This window comes from Notechis scutatus, chromosome 2 (assembly GCF_049901735.1).
Source record: "Notechis scutatus isolate UNSWTSFEM ecotype Mainland chromosome 2, rNotScu1.2, whole genome shotgun sequence".
NCBI lineage: Eukaryota > Metazoa > Chordata > Lepidosauria > Squamata > Elapidae > Notechis > Notechis scutatus.
This window is the reverse complement of record NC_142010.1, coordinates 138,478,001-138,502,118: the sequence shown is the minus strand read 5'-3', so window position 1 is coordinate 138,502,118 and position 24,118 is coordinate 138,478,001. Positions and strand designations below refer to the sequence as shown.

Sequence of the window (24,118 nt, the reverse complement as noted above, 5' to 3'; positions counted from 1 at the left end):
GGTTTGGCTGTGTTCTGATTGGTTGGGGGGCTGGCTGTGTTCTGATTGGCTGGGGTTGTGTTCTGTTCAGGTGGGGGCTTGGTTGTGCTCAGGTTAGTCTTAGTTGCTGGGGGATTTGAGCTGGTGAGCTGTGATATATATATATACAAACAGTTCGCTTCATGTATGGGTCGGAGGGGTTTGAAGCGGGTAATGATGCAGCTGCGGTACGGCTTCTGGTCTGTGGTCCTGTCTCATCTTCTGTGTGGGTGTGAGTCTGCTTTCTACGTGGGAGTGTGGTAGTAGCATCCTGTGTGGCCCTCGTGCGTGTGGGTCTGGTGTCATTCTTCATGTTAGGTACTCGTTTGTTCATGAGGGCGGGTTTCCAAATGGCTGGTAGGTGGGAGGTATCATCTCGTTTATTCATGCTGTGTGGGCGTTTTTCTATCTCTATGGCTTCTCTGATTATTCTGTTGTTGAAGTGTTCGGACACTTCAAACCGAACACTTCAACAACAGAGTAATCAGAGATAATAATAATAATCATAAACTTATTTTATTTTGCCTTTATACCACTTCAGTGATTGCCAACTATTAAGCAGTTTATTTACACAATATCTGTTAACCCCTCAGATGTTAGAATGGTCCCAATCCTGTTGGCCTTTCATAAGGCTTTAAAAACTTGGCTGTGTTCCCAAGCCTCTTATGCTGAGTGTTTTAAGGTCCCCCGTTTCTTGGTTTTACTGGTTAACTATCTTGGCTGCTATGTATATTTATTTTGGATAATTTTTATTGTTTTTATATGTTTTTTTTGTTGTTTTAATTATTTTTATAATTTTGGAACTGTGAGCCTCCCAAGTCATTGATTGAGGTGGGTGGCTGTAGAAGTGTATAAATAAAACTAAAATTAAAAAGAATATAGGTGGGTGGGAGGGAAGCAGCTGAGAAGACTTCCCTCCCTAGTTCTTGCTGGAGGCTTTCTCGGCTCGATTTTTATTTTTGAGACATTTGTTAAGTGAGTTTTGCCCCATTTGATGACCTTTCATGCCGCAGCTGTTAAGTCAATCACTGCAGTTAAGTTAGTAACATGGCTGTTAAGGGAATCCAGCTCCCCCATTGACTTTGATGGTCAGAAGGTAGCAAAAGGAGATCACATGACCCCGGGATATTGCAACCCGTCATGAGTGAGTTGACAAGCGCCTGAATTTTGATCACGTGACCACGGGGATGCTGCAGGGGTCGTGTGAAAAACAGTCATGAGCCACTTTTTTCCGTGCCGTTGTTTCATATGGTCCTTAAACGAACTGTTGTAAGTCGAGGACTACCTGTACAACCAATGTAGATCCTGAAATAGACATGCCGAATAACTGAAGTAAATGTGCTGGTAAGTATTCAAGCTGCCACAACATTCTGGACTAGTGGTGGCTTCCAAGTAGCCTTCAAGGGGAAGTCCACACGGAGAGTCTTGCAATAATTCAATTGGTTGTGACTGAAGCATGAGGACGGTGTAATCAATGTAGAGGAGTATAAGCATCCTATGGAAAAAATATGCAGGGGTGGGCTTCAAACATCTTAGCAAAGGGTTCTCTGCCCGGTTGCTGGGTGGGCGTGGCCATGGTGAATGTGGACTAGTCAGTCTCCTGCACCATGGTGCCGGGGGGGGGGGCTTCAGAGGTTTTGTTTGAGCCTCCGGGAGGGCGAAAACGGGCTCCCCAGGTTCGGGAGGCTCTCTGGACTTCCTGAACTTCTGGGAGGCCCGTTTTTCACCCTCCCCGAGCCTCCCCGTGCATCCTGCACGCACCTGCATCCAAAGCAGGCTGCGTGGGGTGGGCACAGAATCTTAGCTAGGGGCTCTCTCCAACCCCTGCGAACCCCCAGCAGCTCACCACCCCTGAAAATATGCAAGAGCGGTTCCCCAAACATCAGCTTAGTCCCCTGAGAGGAGAAGAAAATCAAATTTTTCCTGCCTTGATTCTCCTTAGTTCAGGAGGAGGGGAAAAGAGAAACTGTGCCGACTTTGAAGATTATCACGATACCTTTAGCAATAGAGTTCAAATAGGATCATTCACTTGAGAAGAAATTAATCTTGGAGACTTTTTCCCATGCCCAATACATGAGCACGTGAGACATACACATACACGAATGCATGCAACTTGTATGCATTTATGTTTGTACACAAAAGTTCGCCCAGCAGAGTCATGGAGTATATATACATACACTCTACAGAAGGGCAAAATATGATTTATCAAATCTTGACACTGAATTAATAATTACCAATTCAAATTAATTGACTATAAAATGAGATACCCTATCCTTATATTCCAATCATTCTCTCGTATGCACAAACCATTGTGACACAGAAATACACAGGCATACATGCGGACATATTCATATAATCCTCTCCCTAAGATTTACACACTTACGGTATATTAGTAATTAGGATGCCAGTAGTGTCATCTAGCAAAAAGTGAAAGGGTCTAGATCAGGGCTGTCAAACTCACGGCCCATGGCCCGCATGCATCACACACTGGGCACACCCACGCCCAGTTTAGCAGAGGGGGGAAAAGTCATGATACACCATGTGACACCGCCGTAACAACGCGAATTTGACAACCCTGGTATAGATTAAGTAAATCAGTATTGTGGGTTTGTGATGTAAGTCCTGTCCCTTTTCTATGAGCTGTAATGTTGCTTGTTGACTCAAAAGAGTCAGAGCTTGTGATGTGACTGCAACTGTGGTGTGAGTGTGACACCACAATTCTGAGGAAAGCAACAAGATCCTGTGGATGACACGGGTCACAATACATAATGAATGACGCTGTATAATGCATGATTTTATCATTGCACAAATGTGTCATTTTGACACGAATTTGATTTGCCTCATAGGAAATCATTTGAGGGTAAATTTCTTCATGGTAAATGTGGAATTTCAGATCTTTTTACAGAATCCATTTCTCTAGCAGTAGAGCATCATCTAGTTAATGCTGAAAATCACATTTAAGTGACCTTCAACACTCAGCAGTGTATCTCTGCTGATATGAGCAGCCATTCAATCTTTACTGACAAAAGGAAACAAAGCAAATCTGATGTTTGACAAAGATCCAGGTCCGATGGCATCCAGCGTAGTAACCTCCTTGCTGCTCAGCAGGTCTTGGTCGCCTAGGAAGGGGTTGCTTTAAAATATCATTTATGCTATCTTGAATTCAATAAAACAAAGGAGAAGAAAATAATAAATTAAAATCGTTGCTTTGCTTTGGCATAGCTTGGCACAACTTAAGAGTACTTGTCTCATGGAGCACATTACAGCAATAAATAGTGCAGAAGTGGTATTCAGCACAACTTTTTACATAGGTTTTTCCTTTCACCTTTTCTGTCATTTCTTTGCTTGCAATTATATAAAAATTCCAGATGCAACTCTTGTGTTCAAGAAACCAAATCGTGTTTTCTCTGCCAAATTAATTTATTGGATTTTAATGCAAATCATGCCCTGTGTGACCTTCTGCCTATCGGACAGAATGTAAATTTCAAGAGCCAAGCAAGGAGACCAAACAAAAGCCATCTAATGTTTTCAATGAGAGACAAAAGAAGACTCGCGTATATTACAAAGTCTGCTCCTGGGTTTGCCAAAAAAAATAGCTTTTGAAGTAAAAAGTGGTCCTCCCCTTCTGAAGGATGTGCCAGGCCTTTCGGTATGAATGGAATGGAATGGAATGGAATGGAATGGAATGGAATGGAATAGAATAGAATAGAATAGAATAGAATAGAATAGAATAGAATAGAATAGAATAGAATAGAATAGAATAGAATAGAATAGAATTCTTTATTGGCCAAGTGTGATTGGACACACAAGGAATTTGTCTTGGTGCAAATGCTTTCAGTGTACATAAAAGACACATTCATCAAGAATCATCAGATACAACACTTAATGATAGTCATAGGGTACAATAAGCAATCAAATCATTCTAGGAAACAGTCCATATAAATTGTAAGGATACAAGCGACAAGGTTACAATCATACAGTCACAAGTGGGAGGAGATGGGTGATAAGGACTTAGAATGCAGCATGGAATACAGGTAGTCTTCAACTTACCACCACAACTGAGCCCAAAATTTCTGGTGCTAAGTGAGACATTTGCTAAGTGAGTTTTGCCCCATTTTACGATCTTTCTTGCCACAGTTAAGTGAATTGTGCACTTGTTAAATTAGTAACACCACTGTTAAATAAATTTGGACTCCCCATTGAATCTGATTGTCAGAAGGTCGCAAAAGGAGATCACACGACCCCGAGACACTGTAACTGTCATGAGTCAGTTGCTAAGCATCTGAATTCCAATCACATGACCACAGGGATGCTGTAATGGTTGTAAGTGTGAAAACCCATCATAAGTCACTTTTTTTCAGGGCCATTGCCACTTCGAATGGTCACTAAATGAACTGTTGTAAGTTGAGGACTACCTGTACACTAAAAGCAACCCAAAGGCCCAGTTCACATGAGTGCAGGCCACAAAGCCCCAAATTGGTTCACTGCAAGAAGAGACACAGAATTTAAGGGATGCTCATCGCTTGCCAAATCATGAGAGATGTGGGGACCTGCTCCTAGGAGACATCTCACTCCAGCTCAATTTGGGTAGGGAAGAGGACTCATTATTTCTCGTGTGCTGAGATTTAGACATGAACATAATACCTAAACTTGGCTATTATTAAGTCAACACAACTGTAAAGAAGGAACTACAGAACATCTTAGCTAAATTCCTTATTATCCAAAGGTCGTAGTGTCATACAGTGTACAGCTGAAGTTAGTTGCTGTAAAGGAAAGAGATTCCATCCTCACTCACACACCAAAGTTTACCGAGTGACTTTGGGGCAACCTCTCTCCGTTGATTACTTCACGTGATTGTTGTTTTAGGAATACTACGAGAGAAAATTATGCGCACCTTATGAACAGCTTACAATGTACCAGTGATTTCCCATTGCCTTTACTTTTGGAGAAAATTATCCTTATTTTTACATTCTTCCTAGCGGTTTCAAGCTTCTGCTATTTTTTAATGACTTTATCTTATGTTGTTGCTCCTCCAACTCTATAATCACTGTCCATAGTCAAACTACCTGGCTTCCTTTCCATCTTTCCTATTTGCTACTCTGTTTAGGCCTCCTTCCCAGAACATATAGTGCTACCTTGTCCTTTTCCTTTTCAAAACTCAGTTTTACCAAAAAGATTTTTAGGTATAGGGTGTCCTGCTTGAGCAGAGGATTGGATTAGGCCCCTTCCAGCTTTATTCTGATTGACTGATTTGTTTTATTCCTTATAATCCTCATTTCCAGACCAAAGTATATTTAACATGTGAAGTATATGCTCATATTCATTTTTCTGCCTGCAGCCTTTTTTTTTTTTTGGTCAAAATTTTGGTTGTTAAAGATTCTTCAGGGAAGGGAAATTATTTTTACTCCGTTCTTCTTTTGCTTTCTGCTTACCTGTCAACATTAATAGCACTTTGGCGCTAGGAATAAAGCAATACTTCGCTTTGTTTTTTGTTCACCCTTCTTGTCACTTCATTGTAGTGTGAAATAAGTTCATCTGCAATCAAACTCATCCACCCCCAGCTCTATGCCTTCTGCCAGGTTGGTGACTACGTTAAAAACAACCTCCCCCAAGTTTCATTACCAGCCTACTTTATCCACCTGCTCTTTAAACCTCTCTTTTTTATCCCAGTCAGAGATAACCTGCCTCATTTCAGACATTGTGCACTGCAACTTCTATTAAAACAGTTGTGGTAAGGGATTATAGGAGATAAAGTCCAAAACATTGGGAGAGCACCAAATATAATCTATTCCTTTCCTAATCCTTTTTAAGTTCTTTCTTCACTGAACCTCTTTCCCTGTCCCTGTTTTATCCATTAGGCATATCTTGAGGGTGGGGTGCTGGGGCAGAGATAATTTTTATTCTAAATAATGGGAAGTTGGTTGGGCTTAAGTCCTTTTTCACTATTTAGAGAAGATTGTTATCCATCCATCCATCCATATATCAAAGTAACATTTCTACTTCAAGGCTTAGAAGGCAATTTAACCATAAATACAACCTAGGCAAAGAACATTGCTTATCTGCCCATGTTCCTTTGTGCCTCAACATCCTACCTGACCCAGAGCCTCACATGTAAACAATAGCACTGGAGTAAGAGAGGTCACCAAACTTTGGGGTCAGGACAGGAATATTCTTCCTAAGGGAGAGACAGTTTTAGCCTGCTTGAGTTAGGGAATGGTTTTCGGTGAAGGGGCCAAGCTTTCACGGTCGTTTAGCGAGGACCACTGTCAAATTCTTGCCATGAAAGGAACATGCCTGCGTAGGGCTGTGAGGCGATTGAAAAAATCTGGGGTTTTTTTTGGCCCCCTCAGAGCAGCTTTCCCAACCCCTCTGGAAAGGGGAAACGGGGAATGTTTCGTAGGGGACTTTTCGCATTTCCCGGGGATTCTGCCCCTCTTCCACGTGGTTGAGGTCGGCCGACAGTCGAGTGGCGCAGCGGTTACGCATCAGCCCCCTCGGTTTTCGTCCGACGCCGGCGCGCCTCCGAGGCCCCACGCAAGCCCCGCATCCACCCGCTTCGCGCTCTCGCTCTCCTCCCGAAATGTTTTATTTAACATGCTGTACCGGAAGGAGAAGCCATCTTCCCTCTCCTCAGCCCTGAGCCGCCGCCGCCACCACCGCTGCCATTCGGGCTGTCGTGCGCCCCAGCCCCCGGATCTCGGGGGTCGTGGGAGGAGAGGCGTGGGGAATCGGCTGGCAACCCCGGACGGCTGGGGGCGCCCTGGGACGGAAGCCTAGGGCCCGCCGGGGCCGGCTGCATAAAGAGCCGAGGGGAAGAGGGCTCCGCATCTCAGACGCTGCCGGAGCCTCCCTTCCCTGCGCACGCACGGCCCCGATCCCGGCAGGAGAGGGTGGAAGCGGCCGCCTGCCGCCGGCGGCGCAGGGGGAAGACCAGCTCGAGCGCGCAGGGATGCGGTTCCTCCAGCCCGGCGGCGCGGCTGCAGTTGAGTTTGCAGCAGGGAGCGGAGCTACCGGTAGCGCTGCAGACAAAAGAACCGCCTGCGCCTGCTGCTGCCCAGCCAGCTCCCGAGGGGGGGGGAGGAGGAGGAGAAGAAGAAGAAGAAGAGCGGGCCCTGTCGCTGGGGCTGCAGGTCCTGAAGCGGAGGAGCCGCCTCCCCGCCGCTCTGGCGGCCGGCGGTAAAGGGAAGCTCCCGAAGAAGAGGCGCAGCCCGCGGTTGCAGCGCGTCTGCTGAATCCTCCTCCTCCTCCCTCCTCCTGCCTTCCTCCCTCCCTCCCTCCCTCTCCGGATCCTCCGCGTAGCCGATTGCAGGCCCTGGCCGCCGGAAAGCTCTCCCTTGACTCGCCTCGCTTTACAATGGCCCGAGGAAACCCGGACGCCGGCCTCCCGCGGAGGGTCCTGGAGGGACTTTTGCAGCGCGCCGAATCCTAGCGGAGAGCAAACCGCCCCCCACTCCCCCCACCCATCCCGCTTCGGAAAGAGGGGGAGCGCGGCTCCTGTTCCAGCCTAGCAGCCGTCCCGCCAACACCTGGACCTCGCGCCGGGACGCCTGCCCAACTCCCTACCCCACACCCCTCTCCCGCCCCGATCGCCCACCCCGGCGGGACCCGGCGCTGTAGAATTCCGACCTCTCGCCCGCCCGCGCCCAAAGCCCTTTCTCTCCGTCATAGCGGGCTGCAACCTCCCCTTCCCATTTTCCTCCTGCCCTTCATCCATCTCTGCCACCCCCCCCCCCCACCCAACCACGGTCCCTCCCCGACACCTGTAAACGCGCCGCTTGGCTTTCCCCTTCGTCGGCGAGATGTGGGCTGCGAGTCTGGCTCCTTCCTTGCCCCGGTCTTCCACCTGCCGGGCGCTTTCCCGATCTTCTCCGTCCCCCGATGCTAGGCAGGAGGGGCACAGCTAGACGGCGGCGTCCCGCACCCCACCTCTCCGTGACTCTCTCTCCCCCCTCTCCCCATCCCGAAAGGTACACGCTGCCGCCGCCGTCGAGGGGGAAAAAAAACAAAAAGGTAAATGATGTTCAAGTACCGGATCCGCATGTTTTTCAACGAGCTGAAGCTGCTGGTGTTGATGCGGCGGGGCCGCCCGGAGCCCGAGCCTGGAGCTGGGGGAAGCCGGGGAGCGCTGGGCGGCAGTGGCTGCGGATGGCCGCCCTTCGCCGATTGCTCGGTCCAGCAGGACGATGAAGCGGAGTATTACGGCGGAGGAGGCGCCGAGACCCGGCCCCGGAGCCTGGCTTTGGAGGAGAAGGACCCTCGCCTTCAGCCTCCGGGGCACCAGCCGGGGCATCAGCCCACCGCGGGGGGAGCCGGAGGAGCTTTGGACTCAGTCTCGCTCAGCAGCAGCTTGGATAGTGGCATGAGGACCCCGCAGTGCCGGATTTGCTTCCAGGGACCAGAACAGGTCAGTGGGATGAAAGCAATGTCGGAAGAGGGAGAAAGAGGTTGTCCTGGGTTTTGAGGTGTGGCTGAACCCCAGAGGTAAAAAAAAAAAAGCGCCTCTGGTGCCTGGGTCAAGTTAGAGCTTGATGGCAGGAGGCCAGACCAGATGGATGTGAGGGGAGGGTGGGCCAAGAGGATGGGCTGGACACCACTGGACAACTTCCTCCCCAATTTCCCCTAGGGCCTGAATCTTGTTGGGGACTCCTGTCAGTTTGTGGTTCCAAATGTCCTGGGGTGATGGTGGGGGGGAGGCAAAGAATAGAAACACTGAGGCCAAGGTAGTGGAGGAGTGTGTCAGGCATCAGTGCAGCAAGAGCCATAAAGTTATCAAGATGTCAATGAAGTTAGTTACTTAAATATATATATATATATATATGCTGAGGTAGAGAGACTTGGATGCCTCTGTCACCTGGTGTCAAGGTGGAGACTACATCACCTCCTGAAACCTGGTTTCCAGGACGCCAAGGATTTGAGATCTGTTTGGGGACGAGCTGAGCGATAGCTCCCAGGACTTGTTTCAAGACTTGTTTTATGTTTGTTTCTGGAGAAGCTCCCACGGTGCCATGGGATGAAAAGAATGGCATGTGCATGCCAAAGTGATCATAGTTCTTCATCCCTGGGAAACTACAGCCACTTCCCTCTTTTCCTGCCAGCTCACATGTGGGTTTACGCCTGCCATTCATTTCCAAGGAACTCCAAAACCTTTTGGAGGAAGTTGTATCAGATGACCTCATTATGGATATGGGGGAATGGCCTGGGTATCAACCCAGGTCACTTACTCTAGATAGGGAACCACAGGAGAAGCATGCTATCTCTTGAGATGGCTATCATTAGCGTTTGAGGAAGTGGAAGCTGCACTGAGACCATAAAGAGAATCCTGGGTTTACCAAAGGTGTATTGTGCTATTTAAGATGCTTGGAAATGCAACATATTGTGCCAGGATTGGACCTGAGGTGCTTCCTGTGAATTCCTTTTCTTTGCCTGGCATAGAGCGTTTTATGTTTGCCTGTGCTGACAGGGTGTCTTTAGGATTTTTTCTCCCCTAGCCAACTGCATTTAAGAGTGCAGAGTGATGGGCTTTATGTACTAAGACAAAGAAAGGGACGTCTTCTTTGAAGAGTGCCTGTGCAGCAACATCAGTTGTAGCGGGTCCTTGCAGGGATGGGAAAGGCTATTCTAAAAAGACTGGGCAGTAATTTGCTGCTGAAAGGAGGCTGGGTGGAAAATTTTGGGGGGGGAGGGGTTCCAGTGGCTAAAAAGCAGCAGGAGGCTTAAACACTGAACATGGCAAAAGGCCTCCTGAGTTGTGTGTCAATGGGAAGAAGACCACACCTCCAGGAGTTGTCTGGTTGGTTCAGAGAAATGCCACCTATTGATCCCTGTCGCCACCTCTTGCAGCAAAGCTGTGTTTTCCTGCAAGAAGCAGGCCGTTCCAGGCATGCCAGTGATGGTCACCTATGGCTTAAAGCTTTGAAATGCACAGAAAAGACAACAGTTTGCAAAAAAAAAAAAAGAGTAGACACTGGGTGCCTCTGGCTTCCTCGCCTCTGAGATACTCATGGGAGAGACAATGGGAGGATCATTTGAAATCTCAGTGTCCCACTTTAGATAAGTGAGGATCTATGAAATCGATACTGATTGTATTGTGCAGGGAGAATAAATTGAATATGGGCATTACAATTCATAGTTCAGGCAGCCATAATCGTTAATACCTTCTAATTCTCCCTCTGTGTGGTCCTGGACAAAAGTGTTCTAGTCAGAATACATTGTTACTGACCCATTTGGCATAGGGAGAGCAATTGGTCTGTGGGGTTTGCATTTTTGGGGAAAGGGGGAAAGGCAAGGAGAGTGGCTTCATGTGTTTTATTTAACAATGCCCCAGCCCGATTCCCTCCAGATGCATTGGACTTCAGCACTTCCCCTAATGCTCAGACAGCGTGGGTTTAAAGTCACGTTGGCTGGAAACTATGAAAGTTGAAATCCAGCACATCAAAGGTGATTAGGCTGGCGAAAGTTGCCATACGGCAAGATTACCGTGAGTGGGAAAGACTCCATTTAGGTGAAATAAGCCTGAGAAATGCAAAAGCAGTAGTAACCATGCAGATTATACCCAGTTACAGAATTGGACGGTACCTGCGCTGTTTCCCCCCCCCCCACCCTTTGATTAGTTAATCTGAAGTGATCGGATAGGTTAGCCTTGCTGAGCGTTACCTATCCTAGCTAGTGTTGGCTCTTCAAGTTCTTCAGCAAGAAAGATCTGCTCCTCTAGTCATTTTAACTAGGGATACCAGGAACTTATTCCTTCCTCCTGCAGAACATGTGCTTTACTACTGGGGGGAAAAGGACCCTTTCAGAAAGGTCAGCCAAAGTGTTAAAAGAGTTGGGTGTACCAGGGAGAGAAAGTGCTGAAGTCGAGCAAGCGACCATTCAGTGATCCCTTCTACAGGGTGGCAGTTCAGCCGGTCTGATGGAGAGGGGTGGGTTTCCCCCTTTTTAGCTGAGATGAAGAGGTAGAGAGAAGCCGGGTGTCAGTAAGGCATGCAAGGAAAAGCTCTTTTCAGATCATGCCCTGTGCATGCTTGCATTACGCCAGGATTCAGACTGAGGAAGGGAGGCTATTGTGTGGAAGGCAGCATTGATTGGAAGGCTGCTTGCATCCTTTCACGTATTGAATGAATGGAAAGCTCGGAAAGCTCTATGAAAAAGCCAGGCGACTGAGCTGGCATGATTGTAGGGTGTGGCTGATTTTTTATTTTTTGTTTGTTTCCGTGACTGCACATGTCGACGTGAAAAAAAACAAAAAAAACACCTCCACTCTGATTTCCTTTTCACAAATTGGAGGGAGGGAAATAAACGAAGGCGTCCATGCACTTTTTGTGTGCCTGTTGCTCAGATTTAAAAAGCTTTTGATGAACCCCGGTGCAAACCAGGACCGCATTTTGATGTGCTTCGAAGCACCTTGGTAAAACTGGGTTCTCACCACGAGGCATGCGTGTTACTTGGCGACTCCCTTCCTGTGTCGTTAGATTTCAGGAATATTTGAGCATTTGCACTTCTGTCTTTGGGCTCACGTGGATGCACACCATGCTTATAAAGGGTGTACAAGGTTACCAGTACAGGGTATAGAAGTATTGTACTGGTGTTTCCTCCACCTCAAGCTTCTTGGTGTGTTGTGTATTGCCTCAAACTAGCAAATATATGTGTCTGTGTAACCAGATTCTCATTTCTAAGTAGTTCTGTGTTTTCTTGAGACCCAACTTGGAGTTGGGAGGCCTTTCGCTTTCTGATGAGTAGATGTGTATATTGTACCTCAGGTTCGTTGTGCATGTCCATATGGGCATGCAGGTGATTGTATTTCCATGTGGCCAGTCATATGCATGTAAACCTAACCTTTTGCAAGCTAGAGCTCTCCAGATGTACTGACTATAACTCCCATCACATGCCCAGCAGGACAAAGCCTGTGATGCCTAGGAGATAGTGAGTGCCACACAATTGGATCAACACAATTGGATGCCCCCACTTGGAGGACCCTGGGATAGATGATGTGAGCGAGTTCTCTAACTCTTAGTCTGGCTTAATGAACTCTTAATTTGAGTCAGAATTAGCCCCAGACTTCTTTTTAAAAATTCCACCAAAGCTTCAACTGTGCTGCATGCAAAATAATGAGACAGGGCAAGCATATTAGACGCTGAAACATAATAGGCATCAAGTGGCACTTTTTCTCCCCCTCCCCACCAAAAATACTTCTTAATAAAGGGTTAGAGTCCAGCTGAAGTGGCTCCACATGGTGAAACAAGAGCATCCTTGTGTAGCTTCCCTTGATTCCAGGAGGGCTTTGGCAGAGCACCTCCCTGAGGGATTATGCTGCATAGATCAAATTGATCCAGTTCCCCCCAACCAATTTACATGGCCTGAGTGCCTTGACTCTTGAAAACACTCCTGGATTCAATTGTGCTTCTGTCGTACATGTATTTGGAGCACATAAAATGACTTCTGGTTTAGGTTTATCTGTCTTGATTCCCTTGTGATATTGTTGAAACTTATTCCCAAATATAAAATAGTGCAGGCAACAAACACTACATTCCCCTGTTTATAAAACGTATACACCCATCTATCTGTACAGGCGCCTGGACATGGAACCACAACTGGCCACAAGCTCTCTATAGAGTACACGTTGGACGGCAGACCTGGGTTTGCTTCTGCATAATGTACGAAGTATCCCTCTGCCGAGCAAAAAAAAACAACACCATAAATTAAAGCTTGAAAGTTGTACTAGGAGCAATAGCGATGCCTGCCATTGATTCAGGAGAATTGCCTAGAAATTTTTGGCTTCCTGGGAGGTGGTCTGAAAGTGGAAGATATTCTTGGAATTATTAAAAAGTCATGTGGAAGTTGAACACCGCTCAAAAAGAAAAGAAAGAAAAGCAAACACCGCTTAAAGTTCTCGGGGCATTTTATTATTATCATGATCTAGCATTTGGAACAGTTTATAGGGAAGAAACTATTGTAGTTCAGCTCATGCCAATTTCAGCTCCTGGCATGCCTAATTAAAAGGATCAAGCAGCAGATGATGGGGAAAGCTGCTTTCCAGCTGAGATCCTGGAAAAGTTCATTCCCTTAAAGGGAGCAATACTGGATTAATCAAACAGACTGTTTCACCATGTTGATAGCAGCTGCTTCTGTCCTGATCAACAGAAAATCCCTGCCACACCCACTTCCAACCACAAAATCTATTGTCCCTCTCTCTCTCTCTGCTACCCTGATATAAATTGCTGTTCATTTTCATAATTTCTCCTCATCTAAATATAAGAGAGGAATAACAGAAATGCTGGATTTTTACTCTTCTATGCTCTGCCAGGGTGAAACTGGTAATCATTGTGTTTGTGGTAGACCTGATTCAATCCAGAGATCCATTCATACCTGAGTGAATATTAATATTGTAAAAGGTGCTAAGCTTACCCAAAGTCAGGGGTAGGGAACTGTGCATTTTCCAAAATACCTAAAGATCTGACAGGTCTATTTTTTTCAAATGCTTGATTTTTTTTTTCCCTGAGGAAAATACTCCCATTTCATACGTTTAACAACAACAACTGTTACTACTATTACAGTGTTGGGCAAGATTAGTCATTTCTAAATCTAATTATGTTTCTGTCAAGTGATTAGCTTTCTTAAATATGTGAGATCAGCATAAATGTCATCTGTCAGAAACTTTTCTAATGCAAATTGGATGTTTTCTGGTGTAAACTGCCTGGTTCAAACTAACCTAGTCATAGGAAAACTTTACAATTTGAAAAATTTTCAGAAAATCCACATCACAGTTACAAATTTCTGGAAAAAAATTTTTTTCCCCATTCTACTTTTCTAGCTTGGTTTCAGTCTTGTCACTCAGTGCTCCCAAGCATATAAACATGTGAGTGTTCTGAATTATGGCTGTAGATTAAAAAATACAAATTTGGGGCCCTGGTATTGAATTATAGGAATACTGAATCTTACCACATGATTTATTTATGCTGTTCTGTGCTTCTCCAAAAAGTAGTTCATAAATGATTTCAAATCTGCTTACCTTTTAATGTGCTTATTAGATGGCTCTTGGAAACAGGATATAAATGTATACATTTACAGGACTGAAATCCAATTATTTCTAATCTAATGCTGTAACTGGGCTCTGCTGAAGCCACAAGGAGAAGATACTCTACCCAAATGTATAATCACCAACCAATACCCCCAAGGAAACATTGTTTCCAGGTCAGAAACTCAAGTACACATCTTGATTTGGCCATCAACCTCATTAGATGACCTTAAGCCAGTGGCTATTAGTCAGCTGAGTGCACCTCCAGTTGGTTCAAGAGCTGCATCTACTTTACATAGCACATTGTGGGACACACTCTGGAAAATATTGTTTTAAGGGTAACAGGGATGTCCTAAGCCTTTGTAAAGCTTATAAAAAGCATATTGCTTTTTAATGTACACCCCAGTGCTAAATGGGAGAAAGACTTACTTTGGAAAGCTTTGAGGCAGCTGAAGAGATGCTAGTAGGTTACAACTGACCAAATGTATAATAACCAACCAATACCTCCAGGGAAACATTGTTCCCTGGTCAGAAAACTCATGTGCAAATCTTGATTTGGCCATCAAGCTCATTAGTAGACCATAAGCCAGTGGCTGTTAGCTGAACGTACCTTCAGCCAGCTCAAGAGCTACATCAAGTTTACATCGGACCCCATGGAACACAATCTGAAAATATCAGTTTTTCAGGGGGAATAGAGGTACTCTAAGCCTCTGTAAAGCTTACAAGTACTCCTCGGACTAACAACAGTTCATTTAGTGACCGTTCAAAGTTACCACAGCACTTTAAAATGTGACTTATGACCATTTTTCACACTTACGACCATTGTAGCATCCTCATGGTCATGAGATGCTTGACAACTGACTCACATTTATGACGGTTGACGTGTCCTGGAGTCATGTCGTGAGCTTTTGCGACCTTCTGTCAAGCAAAGTCAATGGGGAAGCCAGATTCACTTAACAACCGTGTTACCAATTTAACAGCTGCAGTGATTTATTTAGCAAATGGGGCAAGAAAAGTCGTAAAATGGGGCAAAACTCACTTAACAAATTTCTCACTTAACGACAGAAATTTTGGGCTCAATTGTGATCGTAAGTTGAGGACTGCCTGTATTGCCTTTTAATGTGTACTACCCAGTGCCCACCATTTTTTTTTAAAAAAAGGACATTTTTGGCTTTACTCCCTTTGAAGAGCCATGGATCTGCTGAAGGGATGTTAGGTAACACATGCAGGCCACAATGTTTGACCTTTAGCTTAATATATTTTACAGTTTGTTACTGAAGTGGAATGGGTAGAAGCAGATCTGTGTACACCAGGCTGAGCTCCTTATTTATTTATTGCTTATTTAAAATGTTTTTATCTCTCTTTTGGCCACGAGGCCTCTCATCCCAACATTAGTACATGATTAACAGAGATGACAATAAAACAGCAACTTGAAGAAGAGTACATTAGCTAACAGAATGAGATAAAACCAAGCCAAATTTCAAATAATAAAAACAATAACACAGAATGTTAATCCATAAGTCATGATTTGCAAAACCACAATAGTTAGAATTGTACAATAATACTAAGCCAAAATCAAACAAACCACATTATGGCTTAGGGCAATGTGTGAAGCCCATCTGTTTGAATCAAACATTCACGCACACATTCAGAACCATAAAGGCAACAAAGGATGATCAACAGAGGTTACGTAGGGAGGGAGATTTGTAATCTGGATGGCACTACTGAACTGGATTTCTGAAAGTCCATTCAGAAAAAGGTGAACGGACTTCAGGGATTGCAACTGTAAATCATAATGAAATCATGTGACAGGAATCAACCAAGTTTGCCTAACCTGGTGCCTTCCTAAGGTGTGGTAACCAAGGAAGAGGACTATCCAATTTTGTTTCCAGACTCATCAAACCTACATACACCAGCAACTCTAGTTGAGGCCAGACAGCAGGATTTCCCATTAAAGGGAACATTCAGTAGTTTCCTCTATAATGTAAACAGGCCAAATGTCTCTGTAGAATGAAAAATTAAGCTGAGAGAAAGGGCTCCTAGATTAGAACAATACTTCATATTCTTGATTTTCAGAAATATATTTCCAGAATTTAGCAGGGTTGTGTCCCTTTTGGGAAGGTTGTGATGGTGCAAAGAAGACCAACATTTCTTTCTTTCTTTCTTTTTTAATACAAAAGTTTTATTGAGTAAATTATTAAAAACATTGGACATGGTGTGATCGTCCTGACAATCCTGTTTGTCATACGTATTATGGCACAAAGTACATGTTTTATATACATTTATACAATATTTTCTATTTCTAATTATCCGTTCTGCCAACCCTCCTATCTTTTAGTTCTACATCCGTGTTGGCAAACCTATGCCACGTGTGCCTGAAGTGGCACTCAGAGCCATTTACCTCGGCACGTGAGAGGTCGCCCGGAAGAGCCCCACTGCGCATGTGCGTGCGTCCTCCTGACAGCTGATTGTCGGGTATCTGGTGTGCATTCGCAGGGGGCAGAGGGGGGGTTGTGTGGGAGACATGTGCGCAGGGACGGGAACTGCGTATGCATGCACAGATGCGCTGTGCATGAGAGGGGAATTATGCACGCATGCACAGATGCGCGGCATGCAAGGAGGGAGTCACATATACATACGCAGACATGTGGCACACAAGGGGGGTCATGCACGCATGTGCAGGAGGCATGGGGGGGCCAGCACGCATTGCTTTCTGGGTGCTGGCATGTGAGTGTGCGCAAGTGAGCGAGTGCACAATTATCAGCACGGGAGCCGAAAAAGGTTCGCCACCACTGTTCTAGATCAACCTTTTGGCCCTCAGGGACCACCAAACTCACAATTTTAAATCCCGCGGACCACTAATGTGAATTTTGACTGATGGTGGCTTACTGACATTTTCCCAGGGTCTCTGCAGAAAGCAACAGAGACCCTGGAAAAATCCCCCAAAAAGTCTGCAGGAAAATCCCCCACCCTGTTTTCCTACCGATCGATCATTCTTTATTTGGGATCACAGGATACTGTCTCCAGCTCCGTTCTCAGGGGGAGAGAGAGACAGAGACAGAGACAGACAGACGAACAGAGACAGACAGACAGACTGACTGACTGACTGACTGACTTTTGGTTTCATGCAAGGAAAGCCGCAGAAGTCTTTCTTTCTCTCCCCCAAACTCCGCCAGAAATGAGTCTTTGTGGGGGTGACATTTCTCTGCGGACCACCAAAACTTTCTCACGGACCACCAGTGGTCCCTGGCCTACTGGTTGGCAACCACTGTTCTGGATCCTTCCTTTTTTCCCACCATTGATAGAATTTATCCCATACTTTATAGTATGCTGTTTCTTCTTTGTCTTTCATTTCCAAAGTTAATTTATCCATCTGAGCACAAGGACCAACCTTTCTAAGGGGCACCTCATGACTGAAATTTGCAGTCAACAGATACACCTAATAGCAATGTCTGGATGGTGAATTGTAGGAGTTACAGTCCCTCACAGTTCAAATTGAGAAAAGACTGATCTACTTGATGGCTTGATTTATAAAATGGCTACCCTACTTTTTCATTGCTAAAATCAAACTCAAAGCCCATCTAGTGCTAATTAGAAAATGCAATCAACTTCCCTAAGATGCAGCAATGAGGTCAATTAACTAAGATGATCTTTTTGTTTGGCTTGGTAGGGGTGAGGCACATTCCATATGCATATGTTGCACCATGATTAATGACCCCATAATTAAATATACCTTGCTTATGCGGGGAAGTTTGCATATATTCCAGTTTGCAAAGGGTGGCCTGCTCTTGCAGAGTTTGACTAAATCAAATCCGATTTAAGAATAAGGACCACTACAGCTTTATGGCACTTCATTTAGTGACATTCAACATTATAATGGCACTGAAACAAAATGACTCATGACCCATTTCACACTTATGACCATCACAGCATGCTCACAGTTACATGATCTTTTTTTGTTACATGATCTTGGCAGCCAGCCCACGTTTACAATGGTCTCCCATGGTCACTTAGCCACTATTTGCAATCTTCCCAGCTGGCTTCTGACTAGCAAAGTCAATGGGAAAGTCAGCAGGATAAGATTGCAAATTGCAATCATGATGCTTCCTTTAACAAGTATGGTGAATCACTTAATGGTTGTGGCCAAAAAAAAAAAAAAGGTTGTAAAATTGGGTGGGGGTCATGTGATGCCTTTCTTAATGACCACACCACTTCATGATGAATGTTGTGGTCATACTTATAGTTATAAGTCAAGGACTACCTACAGAAGGGACTGTAGAGTAGCCTAAGTCAGCACTTGGACAGCTCCTACATAGAATCCACTCTTGTATGCTGTTTCGATTGAAACCAGTTTTCCCAGTCATGGCAATTTCTTCTTTTTCTGTATGCTGCTTTTCATTCAGGACCTCACTTTGGTCCCGGTTGGTTCTGAATCTGCACCTCTGCACTCACAGTCCACCACAATACATTGGTTTTCTTCCAGATTTGTGGGCTTTCGATGCCCACATTCCCCAATCAGCAGGGTCATTGCTGACACTTTTTGAGAGTTGAAGCCCGTGCATCTGAAAGTTACCAAGATTGGGAAACAAGGATTTAAATTATACCTCCTAAATTGGCATCTGCAGATGTAAATTAATATTTGGGGGTGTGTGTCTACAGGTAAACGTATATCCTATTTCATCTTCTTTGATGTTGCGCCTTTTAGTTTTCAGACAGAGTCTTTCTGATACACAAAGGCATGAGAGTCTTTGTGTACCAGAAACAGTGGAATAAAACCTTCGCCCATCTGTACTTTTGGAAAACCCCTAGCTGGCTGCCATTAAGTGCAGAATACTGCATGACTGACCTGGCTCTCATTTAGGAAAGCAATTCTTTAATTTTTAACAAAGGGGTTGTAAACCTTTGTCCAATCTGCTCTGGCCATCCTCCTAGTCCCCATGGCTGACCAAAAGCAGATCCCAAAAGGGTTTGTTTGTTTGTTTGTTTTTTTATAAAAGGGCTGTTTGTTAGCAATAAGCCCATGGGTTTTTGCACATGAAGCAGATGGATCACAGCTGATTTCCCACTCCATAAAGATTCTTGGGAGGAGTGAGTGGGAGTGTCTCCACTGGGACAAAACATATGGTTCAAAATTTTAATGAATTTCAGAAGAAAATGATCCTGGGCTTTGCTGTTTGATTAGCTAGTTTAGCCTTTTTCTCAGAATCATTTCAACGCTTTCACCAGAAGCATTTGAAATGGGAATGGCTAGTAAAGGTGATACTGCTTCCTAGCCAGGTAGCCAGAAGCTCTGGTTTATTGGATACATAAGTGTGAGGTTGCGTTATCATTATAAAAATAACTTTTATCAGGGGTGGGATGCAAATATTTTTACTACCGCTTCTGTGGGCGTGGCTAGGTGGGCATGGCCATGTGACTGGGTGGGCGTGGCTCCTTTTTTGTGTGTGCAGCACACACACACACATGTTGTTTTTTGCCTCCTGGGCCTCAGGGAAGCATCCTCGGTGAACCAGTAAGACAGTGAGGGGGATCCTGGCACAACTGATTGTCGGAACAACTGATGCTTGGGAGGGAAAATCAAAAAGAAATACCGGTTCAGCCAAACCGATAGCTGTTTTTTTACTATCGGTTTGTCTGAACCGGGCTGAACCGGTAGAATCCCACCACTGACTTTTATGTGGTCCAACGTGCTTTCCCTCCACCTAACGGATGAATTCATTCCCGCTTCAGAATAGTGGTTGGCACTGTGACAGGTAAATCCTTGTCTTATGACCACAATTGAGCCCCAAACTGCTGTTGCTAAGTGAGAAACATTTGTTAAGTGAGTTTTGGCAACCTGGCTTGCCGCAGTTGCTAAGTGAATCCTTAATAAGCCGTTGTTCAGTTAGTAACTCGGTTGTTAAGCGAAACTGGCTTCCTCCATTGACTTTGCTTGACAGAAGGTCACAAAAGGCGACCGCAGGATCCTGGAACATTGCAACCCTCCAAAATATAAACCCAGCAGCTGAATTTGGATCCTGTGACCGTGGGAATAATACAACAATCGTAAGTGTGAGAAACGGTCATAAGTCACCTTTTCAGTGTCACTAAACGAACTGTTGTAAGTCAAGGATCATCTGTATTTTAGCGTGTGATGGCCTCGTTCCAACACGATACCTAAACTCTCCTTGGCCGCTTCTGGAGCCTGTGATTTGGGCCTCTCCTGTTTCAGGTGGGCTAGCCATGTGCCTAGTGAGGGGGGTCTTTCCTTGAGCGAATTTGCTGTTAGCTCCCAAAGCTTCCAAGAGAACGGAGTCTAGGGAAGGAGTGAGTCATTGGAGAGGCAGGGTGCACACTTGAAATGTCACTTTAATTGTAGGGCTGACTTATCCCACTGGCTTCTGGCAACGGTTGAGACATTTCCCAGCTGATGCAGAGATGTCCTATGTGTTGAAGCTTTGGCTAACCGATTGATAAGAAGCACTTAAAATCCATCGAGATTGTGCCAGGATGCAACCTATATAAGAAGGGGAGTCCTTTGAATGCATGCACAATGCCTCATAACCACCTTTCTCGCATGATGGGTTGCCTGATGGCAGATCAGTAGAGCTAAAGTGGCTGGTAAATGGCTCATTAGATGATACAGATTCCTTGACTAACTCACAGGAGGAGTGGTTCCCATTGTAATCCTTTCGGATCAGAGGTGGTTATTCAGCAGATTCTGACAAGTTCTGGAGAACCAGTAGTGGAAATTCTGAGTAGTTCGGAGAACTGGCAAATCCCACCTCTGACTGGCCCTGCTCCCCCCGGCATCTATTCCCTGCCTCCCGAGTCCCATCTGATCGGCTGGGTCTTCTTTTGTTGCCCTGCCCAGGAGAACAGAGCTGGAAAGCAGGCTAGTGGGATGGGGGAGCAGAGGGGGATTTTGCAGTAACCTTCCCCTGCCACGCCCACCAAGCTATGCCCACCAAGCCACGCCACGCCCACAGAACTGGTAATAAAACTTTTTGAATCCCACCACTGTTTCAGATAGATCTTTCGGGAAAAATTGGATCCAAAAGTCTCTACTGATCCAAATGTCTCTACTGAAACTTATTGAATCAACGCCCTTTCCACATTTAAGATAATATAACCTTTGTTGTCACTTTTTTCTGTGAACACAGCGGCACACATTAAAAAAATGAAATTCTGATGCCCATTCCCCAAGGAATATGTATGATGTATATGATGTATATGAATATGCAGTCCTCAACTTATGAGCCCCAAATTTGTGTTGTTAAGTGAGACATTTGCTAGGTGAGTTTTGCCCCATTTTTATGACCTTCCTTGCCACAGTTGTTAAGTGAATCACTGCAATTGATAAGTTAGCAACCTGATTGTTAAATGGATGTGGCTTCCCCATTGACTTTGCTTCTCAGAAGATCACAAGAGATGATCACAAGAGATGACCCTGGGACACAGCAATGGTCATGAGTATGAACCAATTGCCAAGCCTCTGAATTTTTGATCACATGATCGTGGGGATGCTGGAAACATCACAACTGTGAAAAGTGGTCATGTCACTTCTTTCAGTGCTGTTGTAACTTTGAACTGTCACTAAATGAACTGTTGTAAGTCGAGCACTACTTGTATGTGTTTATGTACCTATAACCATAACCATACCCATACATGCACATATATATGATCGATAGATATAGATACACACAGACACACAGACACAGACACAGACACAGACACACACACACACACACACACGAACATATATACATACATATTTATGAGCAGATCCAAGATGCCAAAAGACCTCAGATTCCTCTGTTGGAAGAAATATCCTTCTAGGTTCAATTCCAAGTGGGGAAGAAAGACACTGGAAACATGGTGACTGCTTGGAAAGATGGTTTAATGGTGGACAGGACCACATGGCTTGGAGCTCCAAAGCGAAAAGGATGATCACATGCTTCAAGATGTTGGGTGAAGGAAAAGAAGGAGCAAGATACTGAGAGACCCTTGGTTTTATGCCCTCTGTTGGGATTTGAATTGCATTCTGATTGGTTGTCAGACTCCCATGAGGCCTTGCAGGGGCAACTCTGTAGGCTGTCCTGAGTTCCAGGCTTGGTTGAGCCTTGCTGGATGATGATGTAATGAAAAGGGCTTTGGCCAATTCCTATTATGGCTGTACCTGGAGTAGATCTTTGTTCTGTAAAATAGATTGGCCCAGGCCAGAGTAATGGCCCATTAGCAAAAATGGGGGCTGAGTTTCTGCCTCTCTGAGTTTCTACTTTTCTATTTAGGGGAAATATTCTGCCTCTTTAGTATATCCTAAAATATTTCACTTTCCTAGGAGAGGGGTAGGTTTTAACTTCCAACACCTCCTATCTAGAAAATGGTTCCAAAGCTTCATCTTTCTTGGTCCAGCTATGCCACCCGTTTTCATGCCCTGGGCATTAAACCTGACATCTGAGCATGTTATTTCCTTGGCTAACATCACAAGGCTTAAATAAGAATCTGAGCATGTAAGTTGCTTGGTGAAGTCCCAGGAGGACCTCGGTTTGCTGTCGGTTTCCTCAATCTCAGGGCAGGTTCAGGTCAGCCAAACTAAGCCAGAAAGGAGAAGTAGGACAAAACCAGAGGGTAACATTGGCTTGAAAAGCCACAGGGACACTGTTGCTGTAAGAGAATAAAAAGTGGGGAAATGTTAGGAAGCATAATCCGTATCAGAATACAATAGAGGAGAACGGTTAAAGCAAAACTGGAGGAGCAAGGGGGGGAAAAAAAATAAGAGAGAGATGGAAAATCTTTTGTAGGTCAAGAACCAAATTTCCAGGGAGATGGAAATCTCTGGGGACATAAATCAGGAAATCGGGGATGGGCAAATCTGAAGCCTAAAGTGGACGAAGTCAGAATTGGCAATAACTCATTGATTTTCTTTCTTTTCCTCCCCGTTGTCATCATCATAATCTTTCTCTTTCTCTCCACTCCTTTATAGTCTTTTCTCCTTTTTTACCCAGGCTTTCTCTGTAATGAATGCTTTAGGCCTTTGCAAATTATGTTGTGGATTGTAAGACCTTTTGTTTTCACCTATCGTCCAAATGCAGTTTTCATGGTGGCTTTTAATGAGTTTATTTACATATCAACCACTATGAAAGAATTCTTTCTTTTCCAGTGGATTGTGATCCTGCTATTCACTTGTTCTGGAATTTGGAGGTTGTGGGGTCACTACGTTAAGGCCGCCAAGAAACTTACTGTCATCAAGGCCACATTTGCCACGATTATATCAGTGTCAATATTAATTTCTCACCTTTCTAAAGTATTTCCCCTAAACGTGGAGTTTTCTAATTACGCTAATTGTAATATCCCCCTTGTCTCACAAGGCACAAATCGGTAAAAGATCGAACATGGAAATTTTCTGAAACCCACACCAATTAGTAGCTCCAAAACATATTGAATTGCAGCTGCTGCTGCTGCCACTCCGTGGAATTAATGAGTGAACAGTATAACCTTTCTGCATTCCAAGGTATGCAGGGGTGAACTTTGCAGTATTTTTCCCAGCTATAAATTAATTACAACATCTGTTCAGATAGCTGAGTTGAGCTTTGGCACTTCAGTATTAACATTCCATGAGCCACCTATGGGTGACTTTTGGATCAAATGTATCATATAAGGAGATTATAACATATGTTATTAGTTATTTCTTTATTGTCTTCTCATTAAAAAAAAAAGGTGCAGGGAAAAAAACGGTTTTCAAGAAGACTAATCCAGTTTGGTTTCTCCACAGACTACAGGTAGTCCTCAATTTATAACTATTCACTTAGCGACTGTTCAAAGTTTTAGTGCCACTGAAAAAAAAAGCGTTCATGACTAATACTCGCGCTTATGATCATTGCAGTGTCCTCGTGATCAAAATTTGGGCATTCGGTAACTGGCGTGCTTTTATAGCAATAGTATTTAGACTTATATACCGCTTCACAGTGCTTTACAGCCCTCTCTAAGCAATTTGCAAATGTCAGCCTATTGCTACCAACAATCTGGGTCCTCATTTTATCAACCTCGGAAGGATGGAAGGCTGAGACAGTAGGAATTGAACTCCTGGCACTGGGCAGACTTTGCCTA

The 24,118-nt window shown here is 44.7% G+C and overlaps 1 protein-coding gene across 1 annotated transcript in view; it reads left to right on the top strand.

The window, feature by feature from the left end:
* Nucleotides 1-7,996: 7,996 nt before the first annotated feature.
* MARCHF9 (membrane associated ring-CH-type finger 9) overlaps nucleotides 7,997-24,118 on the top strand; it is a 51,630-nt gene continuing 35,508 nt past the window's right edge. The window contains exon 1 of the mRNA XM_026677382.2: nucleotides 7,997-8,422. Within this exon, the coding sequence (XP_026533167.1) occupies nucleotides 8,033-8,422 (390 nt within the window). The 5' untranslated portion in view covers nucleotides 7,997-8,032. The remainder of the gene's footprint in view (nucleotides 8,423-24,118) is intronic.